This window comes from Eurosta solidaginis, chromosome 4 (assembly GCF_040869045.1).
Source record: "Eurosta solidaginis isolate ZX-2024a chromosome 4, ASM4086904v1, whole genome shotgun sequence".
In the NCBI taxonomy this organism is placed as follows: domain Eukaryota; kingdom Metazoa; phylum Arthropoda; class Insecta; order Diptera; family Tephritidae; genus Eurosta; species Eurosta solidaginis.
The window spans coordinates 96,704,111-96,714,347 of record NC_090322.1 but is presented as its reverse complement, the minus strand read 5'-3'; the positions used below and the strand labels follow the sequence as shown (position 1 = coordinate 96,714,347).

Genomic DNA, 10,237 nt, shown 5'->3' with positions numbered 1-10,237 from the left:
CGCATGCTGTGTTGTGGAGAGCAGCTTTTCATCCACGTTGGACTTTATGTACACATATATCAGCCTCTCAAAGGTTTTGAGCAGAAATGATGTTAAGCTAATGGGTCTATAGTCTTTGGGATACACGTGACCGATCTTCCCCGCCTTTGGTAGAAAAGCTACACGAGCAGTTCTCCAAGAGTGCGGTACATGATTCAGTCTTATGCACCCATCGAATATTATTTTAAGCCATTCCACGACCGCCCTACTTGAGACTTGTAGCATGGCCGGGAATATACCATCTGGGCCCGGCGATTTAAACTTAGAAAACGTCTTCACTGCCCACTCGATCTTGGTATCGGTCACCAAGCCCGGCACCACTAGCTCCGTGATCGAAGTGTGAGTGATGTCTGCTGGTTCTTCTAAACCGTCTCCCGATGGGAAATGTGTATCGAGAAGCACCTCAAGGGATTCCTCACTATCACGTGACCATTCCCCGTTCTCTTTCTTTATTAGTCCCTGGACTATGTTTCCCTTTGCTAGGACTTTTTTCAACCGTGCTGTTTCACTGGAGCACTCTATGTCCGTACAGAAACTTTTCCATGAGTTTCTCTTCGCCCTGGTAATTTCACGCTTGTAGATCCTCAGTAGATCCCTGTACTCGTCCCGACACGCTTCGCTTTCCGCGGTCTTTGCGAGTTTAAACATTTCTTTTACCTGTCTTCTTAGAAGACTCAGCTCATTGCTCCACCATGGCGGCTTTGCTTTTCCTCTGAATCTTCTTAGAGGGCAAGCTTTGTTATACGCAGTCATAAGCGTCCTTGTTAGGAATTCATTCAACTCCTCCAGTTCCTCTACATTAGCAACCTCTTTGGGTTGTCCCAGTTTCGTTTCTACATGTTTTTGGAATTTAGTCCAATTCGTTGCCCTAGGGTTTCTAAAGGTTCCTCCTTTCTCTACCCTCTTTAGTGGGATGCTGAAGCTTATATACGCATGGTCGGAGAAGGATGGTCTATCGAGAACCATCCAATCATACCTTGATATATCACGCTCGGAGCTCAATGAAATATCCAGAACATTGCTGGATGTTGGGCCAATGTATGTAGGAACATTTCCCCTGTTGGCTATCTGCAAATTGGTTTGCAGGATGTAACAAAATAGAGATTCGCCTCTCTCGTTCGTATCTGCTCCTCCCCACGCATTGTGGTGCGCATTTGCATCTGCGCCTATGACCAACCGCCCTTTGCGCCCTTCCTCCTGTACTAGCCTTTTGCACTCCATCGGTGGAACCTCCGCAGCATGGGCCATGTAGCAGGACGCCAGGATAAATGCCTGCTTATTCTTTTGCTCAACGGCCACCGCTACGAGATCCTCGGTGGTGTAATTAGGCAGCATATATGAATGCAGCTGTTTCCTTACCATTACTACAGCTCGCACCCGTCCTTCCGTTTGTGCGTAGTAAACGCCAAACCCGCGCGCGCTAAGTCCAGAAACCTTTCCTCCCGATGAGAGCCACGGCTCCTGGATCAGCGCCACGTCAAACGAACCCTCCTCAAGGGTTAGGAGGAGTTCGCTCGACGCCACTTTACTGTGTTGGAGGTTTATCTGTAGGACTCGCAGCACCATTGGGCTGTTTGTCCCCCTCCAGCACCTTCGTCTTGACGTCGTCGTCCTCCTCTTGCCCTTTTGGTTTAGAGTATTCGAGGCCCCCTTCAGCCCCTCGTGAATGTTGTGCCGTGTGTTCCTCTGTGCGAGTCACAGCACCATTTAGCGGTTGGTCCTCTTCTAGCACGTTCGTGGTGACGTCGGGGACCTCCACCTGTCTTTTTTCCCTTAGGCTTCTGAGGTCCTTTTCGACTTCGCCCACTTCCAGCGTGTTAGGATTTTTATCCTCGGGACTTCTTTTCCTGAGTCGCATGTAAATTTTGCCAGTGCCAAAGGACATTTTGCCAAGCTGCGTGTACAAAATATCCTCCGCCTGCTTGTTTATTTGGAAGATGTAGAACTGACCATCCTCGGTAGGCCGAGATACAGTAAGTACCTTCCAATCCTGTGTCGGTATGTTCGGATTCTGATTCTGCAGAAGTCGCAGTGTATCCTCCGACTTCATCACGCATGGTATCCATACCTTAACTTTTGGTACCGTGGGGATTTGCGCTTTATCCACCACCTCAAACCGCGCGTTCGTGCCTTGCCTTTGGAGGTTTGGAACGACTTCCTCCAGCCACCGCAAGCTCGCGATGTTGTCGCACGCTATCATCTTCACACCATTATACCATCCCCCCGAATCAAAGGTTGGAAGGGGCTTACTTGGCTGTTCCCGCATCATCTTAAGCATTAAGCTAATAAGCTCCCTTTCCACAGATCTCCACCTTTCAGTAGTCATTTGTCCGAACGGACTGCTACGATCAACCAGCGCCACAGTCAGTGACTGCTTTGCCACATCACTCATCTTCTCGGGAAAAGCAGGAGTCTTAGTGTTATCTCCCTTTGGAACCTCCGAGAACACCGGAGTCTTTGCGTTAACTCCCTTTAGCGCCTCCGAGAAAGCCGGAGTCTTAGCGTTATCTCCCTTTGGCTTATCTCCTACTTCCGTAGTTGGAACTTCCCTCTGACTGGCAGCTTTCTAGGTAGTTGCTACCTCGCTATTGGAACCCATCTGTCTTACAGCTTTGGGCCTACTTGTCTTGTCTATGCGACTGCCCTGCCTCGCGGCTCTAGGACTGGGTCCTTTCTGCCTCTTGAAAGCAGGCTTGTCGCCTTCTGCCGAACGGTGCCTCTTCATTCTGCCATTCGACGCTTCTTCCTCCTCGTACCGGTTGCAGAACCGAGGGTTTCTCGCAGCAAACCTTTTGAACTGCCTTCGACCTACTTCTACCGCTTCATGGGCCCATTCCAAGCGCTCGATCTCCACTTCTGTTGGGTCGACCACTGCTCCCAAGCGTTGTACAATTCTTAGTGCTGCACGGTACTGCGAGAGAGCTCTTTTACTTCCTCTGCTCCGTACCCTTCTCCACTCTTCTACTCCGTTTTCATTTGTGTGCTTCTCCAACACAGAGTTCATTGAATCAGCACTACTCTCGCTCCCCGAGTCCGACGCATCGCTTAATTTGTATTTGTCGTCCCTGGATTGCGACTCAGTCCTCCTCTTTACATCCTCCTTATTACGTTCAGGTAATGAGTTGTTCATCTTGGTCGTACGACCACCTGCCCGACAAGGCGGGCTCAGCGGTCCAGTATTATATACGGGGAAAGAACCGTCCGCCACAGCAGCGCCCCTTACTGCGGTAAGGCCATAAATACTTCCCGAGATGGCCCGGTGTCGGGAAGGCTCCGTTCGAATACATCCGAATTTATCCCCTGGCTGCAAATCGTCCAATAGGCACGGTCCGCATAACACCCCTGGATTAGGGGGTTGGCAGTTCTTGGTCACCGACATCCCGCCGCCCTCCTATGAGGCGAAACGGCGTAGATGTCAGTCCTAAACAGCTCCGCCTCATATTCGGGCGCTATGGAGTTCGGCTAAGCCCTCACACCAACGACAAGGTGCCTACCCTAGTGAGGGCGACGTCCACGTAACTTTTATAAATCTTTTGTGGCTCCTTGCTGTTCACGTCCAAGGGCATACCGTAGTCTACGCTTTAGCGTCTCCGCGACGGCAACCCCCGAGGGGTTTCATTGCGCCATGTTGCCAGGTCGCAAACCCCAATCTAACGGGTACCCCAATGCTTGCCCAAGGACGCCCAGTCCCAGGGCAACAACAGCAGTTGCGTCCTGGCCTTCCTCAACCCAGGCGTAGTCACCCGTCACTTACTCCCAGAGTGGCGACGTCTCCCCCTATGCACTTCAGAATTCTGCAGTTAAACTGTAATGTACTAACTGGGAAGATCACGGAGATAGTCGATTTCATGAAGCGGCACAACATCCGCATTGCTGCGATTCAAGAGACTAAACTCACAGCAAGGTCTGCCAACCTGTTCTGGGTATAATGTCCACAGAAAAGATTGCATGAGCGGAAATGGAGGCGGCCTCACGTTTATCATACACCACTCTGTGCAATATCGTATATTTGATCCTGGCATCGACCGCTGGGACAATGTCTTAGAACGTCAAGGCCTTTCTGTCCGGTCAGGCGATGCAAACCTAGAAATCATCAACATCTACATCGCTCAGCGCCTTACTCACTGGCAACAATCGCATTATCTTAGCCGACTTAAATGGCCATCACGATCTATGGCATTCAAACTTGCGGGCGGACAGTAGGGGTGAGATGTTGGCTGATCAAATAGAAGAAACGACGTTCTGCACAATAAACGGAGGCGCCCCCACACGTATGGTAGGAAGCTGTCACAGCTCGCCAGGTATCTCAATCGTGAGCGCAGAACTCGTAAACTGCGTCAACTGGCAGCCGATGGTAACATTCGCATCCGACCACCTGCCCATACTTATTTCGCTCGAGCGTACCGCCGACTTCATCGTCACTGAAAAACGCACTTTCATAAACTTCAAAAAAGGAAAAATGGGAAGAATATAAATGCTTTACAGACAACCGCTTTGCTGCCCTCCCTATCCCGACTGATGCCCGCCAAGGGGAGCGTGCCTTCCGTAAGGTCATTGAATCCGCCACGGCACGTTTCATTCCCGCCGGGAGAATTCCCGAAATCCGGCCCCACTTCCCGGCGGACCAGGTGGACCGCAAATTATCTGGGTGGTCGGCAGGCATCGGTGCAATTTAGAAACGAAACATCAAAACCAAGAAGAATTAAACAAGGGGTGCCACAGGGTGGTGTTCTATCCCCTCTTTTGTTTAATTTCTACATATCTAAGCTACCTTCACCACCAGAAGGAGTCACTATCGTTTCATACGCCGATGACTACACAATAATGGCCACAGACCCAGGCCCACAGATCGATGAGCTCTGCAACAGAATAAACGGCTACCTCCCTGATCCCGACTAAATCTTCCGCGACCTTATTTACAACATGGACTTCCCAAATGTCGACCATTTTGAACATCCACGCCGATGGCACTACGCTACCGACTGTCCTACACCCCAAAATCTTGGGTGTGACGTTTGATCAGGATCTACATTTTGGTGAGCACGCAGCCGACATTGTTCCGAAAATCCAGAGCCGTAATAAAATCCTCAAATCCCTTGCTACTCGATACAATCATTAAACGTGGGCCTGGCACTAAAGAGCAACCAACTATGCTTTGTATTTAGTTTTTTGCAACCATTCTTTTTAGGTAAGGGTAATCGCTATGTTAATTGGATGTGGCTGGAAAAGGGTGCACCCAAACGGTGTGAATGTGGATTTTATTTCCAATTAAAGGAAGTAAAACCAATTTAAAAAGAATTACAGCAAAAGTCAACTTAAAACCGTGGTATATATTCGTCCGATATATTATTAATTTGAATATAATTGTTTACACATTATAAATAAACTAAGAATATTAGCCTATGTTATAACCAGTCAAGAGGTAACCACTATTACCATTCATATTTACTTCAGGATGTGTGCGATTGGGCAATATTTGATAGTAACGTAACCAATTTCTAGTAAAATGCAAATTTGTGACATTAGAGTTGGTTTTCAGCTCTACATACAAGTCCATTAACAATTCCTTGCTAAAACTGTACAACACTATTGGGCGTGAAGGTTTTACAAAGTGTAATAAAGCTTGCACGATGTTACTTGGGTGTTCCTTTGCTGCTATGACAAGTGCATCAAAAGTGACGCGCATTAACTCACATGCACGCCGGTTTTCTATCTGCCATTTCTGCGCCGGTGCTGCTGGAACTGTTGCAGATGGGTTATTTGTTTCGCTATAATCGCCGGTGCTGTCGCTATTAGGTTACGCTGCTGTTGTTGTAACAGTGCTTGATGTTGCGCCCGAAGTTGCTGCAGAAAAAAAAGAGTCAAGTTATTACAGCTAGCAAGGTTTTATTGTGCTGTAATGGCGAAAACCTGTCCGAGGTTTTTGAGCATACAAATTTAGGTCGTTCTGTAAACAAGACCAGAAAGGCTTTGGAGAATTCTCCAAGTGTTTTTGGCAATATTTTTATACAGATCAAGCCTGTCTAATCGTTTATTCAATGTTACTTACCCGCATCATCTTCGCTTAGTTTCTGCTTTTTACTGCTTGGCTCTCTTTCTTCAATGGATGTACTTGGCTCAGTTGCGGCCTTGGGTACATGTTGATCCTTCTCTTGATAGTATTCTCGCAGCACCGAATATAAATTTACCGATATACAACGTGTTAGTTGCTCTTTCATTGCTTGCTTCTGTGGCACATTACCTGGATGCATGTGCACAAGTGTCGCCTCAGTGTTAGCGCCAATTGAATTCAGAAAGCTTGCAGCTAGCAGACCACTTGTACCACTCTCATACATTAAATAACTACCAAAACCGCTTACACCCGCATATGAAATGTTATTATTTTTATTATAATTTTATTAAAAGTTGCCAATACGCAACTGACAGCCGTAACTGACAATACTTCAAATGGATTGGGTTGCGTGAAATTAAAGAGTAGCAAAAAATACTACTATGTATAAAACAGCTGATAGGGTTGTTGTATGTCAATTTCGTTAAGTAACTAAGTTGGTGAAACCGAAAAAAAACTAAGCCGCAAATCAGGACTAACTTAAGTCACAACTAAGTTTTAGCCTAAGTCAAGTTGGTGAAATCGGCCCATAGTGTACAATATGAACCTACACAGTAAAATCAAGAAAACGCGGGAGCCATAGAGCCGAAAAAAATATCGATAGACTCTCGATAGTATCAATTTACAACTGCTTTCGATAGATAATACTCTGCTACACTTATAGGCATGCCACATAAAATATTGTTGGAATATGTTTCAAAAAACCTTCATTCGCATTTTAATATTCCCAAAGCTCCTAATAGTCCACAACAGGGGTCGACTGCTTGTACACATCCAAATATATCGAGAGAGGTGCCAAAAAGGGAAAATTTTAGAATAGGGGGCTTTCCTGATTACAAATATGTATAACTTAAAGTGTGCAAACTTATAGGTGAAGTCATTTCTTGTTAAAGTTTGCATCTCATTTCCATTATCTTGAAAACGTCTTTTGGGTCTTCTCTTTCGAACGTCCGGAAGTTTGGAGAGATTTTGAATTGAATAGCAACTGTTTTGCACTCGTTTAAAATTGTTTCCCATTGGTTCCTGATCAACTTCAAGTCAGCTAATAAGGCATGTTGATGCCGGACCTCAAATTTTATGGTGGCGTATCTAGCTTGGAGTACGACGTTTCTTTCATTAATTGTAGTCAGTATTTTGAACCAAATAGAGGACAGCATGACACATTCGAACTTGTTGATGTACATAATAATGCCGGTAACCCGTAATGCCGTATGATTGTGCAGTCAAATTTAGCTTAAGTAAGTCCTGGAACATGGTTTGCGAATGGTCTGAATGCACTTCCCAAGGCCGTCGGTTCTATGTACCGGAGCGACTCGGGATTTTTCCCGACCAAGGACTGCCATTTCAGTGTAACCCCATTTAATTTGTTGCGTCCCTTCCACAAATTGTCATCCTCCCAGCAGCTCCTTGCAGCGGTACTGCTCCACATTCTCTTGCTCCGGGAAGGTATCGAACCCAATCCGGGTCCGTCTCCCGTCCCCGGTGCTGAGAAATGGTTTTGCTGCATCTGCCGGAAAATAATCTTTTTAGGACGGTCATACTCTTGTCAGTGTGTCTCGTGTAAGGGATGGTTGCATCGGACAGGTTGTTCTGGGCTAGACCCTAAAACCAGACGTCCACGTAACTTCTATAAATCTTTTGTGGCTCCTTGCTGTTCACGTCCTAGGACGTTCCGTAGTCTGCGCCTTAGCGCCCCCCCCCTACCTTCCAGCAGCCCCGCTGCTCAGCAAACCACAAAAAGTACCCGCTGTTGCTCGCGTCCCACGGCGCCACCAACTCACACGGCTGCTCCCACTCATACCTACAATCTCCGTAGTAGAGTCGGGAGCAATGCCGAACATCAGCCCCTGCCCCCGTCTTCTTCCACCCCCTTTTCCGGCAGCAATTGTGTAGGTCAGGGAAACATACTCTTAGTCCCTACCTCCCTTTGCACCGTTTGCCAGTACAGAATATATACGTTTGCGACATCCGCCCAACGCAGCTCCTGCCATGGACGGTGCCACTTTCCTAGATGTTCTGGTCTCCGCGGCGGCAACCCCCCGACGGGTTTCATTGCGCCATGTTGCCAGGCCGCATACCCAAATACAACGGGTACCCCAATGCCTACCCAAGGACGTCTAGTCCCAGGGCCTCAACAGCAATCGCGTTCTGGCCTTCCACAACCCAGGAGTAGTCACCCGTCACTTACTCCCAGAGTGACGACGTCTCTCTCTATGCGCTTCAGAATTCTGCAGTTAAACTGTAATGGATTAACTGGGAAGATCACGCAGATAACCGGCTTCATGAAGCGGCACAACATCCGCATTGCTGCGATTCAAGAGACTAAATTCACAGCAAGGTCTGCATTGCAGACCTGTTCTGGGTATAATGTCTACAGAAAAGATCTGGAGAGCGGAAATAGAGGTGGCCCCGCGTTTATCATACACCACACTGTACAATAGCATATATTTGATCCCGACATCGACCGCAGGGACAGAGTCTTAGAACGTCAAGGATTATCTGTCCGGCCGGGCGATGCAAATCTAGAAATCATCAACATCTACATCCCTCCTGTCACCTGTTTCCCCAGTGGATACCGCCCTGATATCAGCGGCGTACTTACTGGAACCAATCGCATTATCTTAGGCGCTTTCAATGCCCATCACGATCTATGGCATTCAAACTTGCGGGGTGACAGTAGTGGTGAGATGTTAGCGGATCAAATAGAAGAAAAGACGTTTTGCACTGTAAACCGAGACGCCCCCACACGTATGGTAGGAAGCTGTCACAGTTCGCCAGATATTTCAATCGTGAGCGCAGTACTCGTAAATTGCGTCAACTGGCAGCCGATGGTAACAGTGGCATCCGACCACCTTATACTTATTTCGCTCGAGCGTCCCGCCGACTTCATCGTCGCGGAAAAACGCACTTTCATTAACTTTAAAAAAGGAAAGTGGGACGAATACAAATTCTTTACAGACAACCGCTTTGTTACCCTCCCTATCCCAACTGATGCCCGCCAAGGGGAGCGTGCTTTCCGCAAGGTCATTGAATCCGACTCGGTTCGTTTCATTCCCGCCGGTAGAATTCCCGAAATTCGGCCACACTTCCCGGCAGAGGCCTCAAGCTTAGCGAGAGAACGTGGCCTTATAAGACAGCTCGATCCCGGCGACCACCAAATAAGTGATATAAACCAGCGCATCAGATTGCTTGTGGATGAACATAAGCGGGCGCAATGGGAGGAGCACCTAAGCGGTTGTAACCTCTCTGCCGGTGTAGGTAAACTTTGGTCCACTGTAAAGTCCCTATCGAATCCCTCTAGGCACAATGACAATGTTTCCATCGCCTTTGGCGACAAAGTGCTATCGGATGCCAAAAAATACGCGAGCGCTTTCTGCCGACAATATATAATGCATTCTACGGTCGACAAAAATAGAAGGAGCGCCAACAGACACGCACGTAAACATAAGTTCAGCGCGTCACCAATTACCATCACCGCCGAAGAGGTTGAGGATGCCATCGGTCATACTAAACCACCCAAAGCATTGGGCCCAGACGGCATAGTCATGCCGATGCTTAAAAGCCTAGGGAAAGAGGGTTTCAAATATTTAGCACATGTCTTCAACCTGTCTCTTTCCACCTTTGTCATACCCAAAAAATGGAAAATGGCCAAGGTGGTCCCGCTACTAAAGCCTGGGAAACCAGCTAACATAGGAGAGTCATATCGCCCGATATCTCTCCTATCGCTTGTAGCCAAGATGCTTGAAGCCATTTTGCTCCCCCACTTCAAAGCAAATTTGCAGCTAGCATGTCATCAGCATGGCTTTAGAAAACTCCATAGCGCCACCACCGCGCTAAATTCCATTAGCACCCAGATAAAAAACCATCTCTTTAATTGTAATGTGGAACCTACGTCTCTAACACCCCTTTCATTATGGTCCACCCCTGTCGAAACAGCAAGTTTCCTTAGACTCCCGTTAGAGGATATTGATGACAATTTGTGATCGGTCGCATCTATTAGGTGGGGCGAAACATTTCTACAACAACAACAACAATGGTCTGATTGCCTCAATTCCACCTATTGTCTGAATGACTGTGAAGAGAGCTCGG

The 10,237-nt window shown here is 47.6% G+C and overlaps 1 protein-coding gene across 1 annotated transcript; it reads right to left on the bottom strand.

Moving 5' to 3' along the window:
- Positions 1-5,178: 5,178 nt before the first annotated feature.
- LOC137248073 (uncharacterized) lies at positions 5,179-6,669 on the bottom strand. Its single transcript, XM_067778951.1, has 2 exons — positions 6,089-6,669; positions 5,179-5,883 (listed from the first exon to the last, which is right to left on the bottom strand). Exons 1-2 carry the CDS (start codon positions 6,372-6,374, stop codon positions 5,837-5,839), a joined length of 333 nt encoding a protein of 110 aa, XP_067635052.1. The 5' UTR covers positions 6,375-6,669; the 3' UTR covers positions 5,179-5,836.
- Positions 6,670-10,237: the final 3,568 nt, after the last annotated feature.

Bases quoted from the DNA above. Each gene is read 5' to 3' on its own strand.
- LOC137248073 (XM_067778951.1), bottom strand. From the start codon at position 6,374: ATGTATGAGAGTGGTACAAGTGGTCTGCTAGCTGCAAGCTTTCTGAAT. The intron at 5,884-6,088 runs GTAAGTAACATT...TTTTTTCTGCAG, and splicing joins ACTAAGCGAAGATGATGCGG to CAACTTCGGGCGCAACATCA.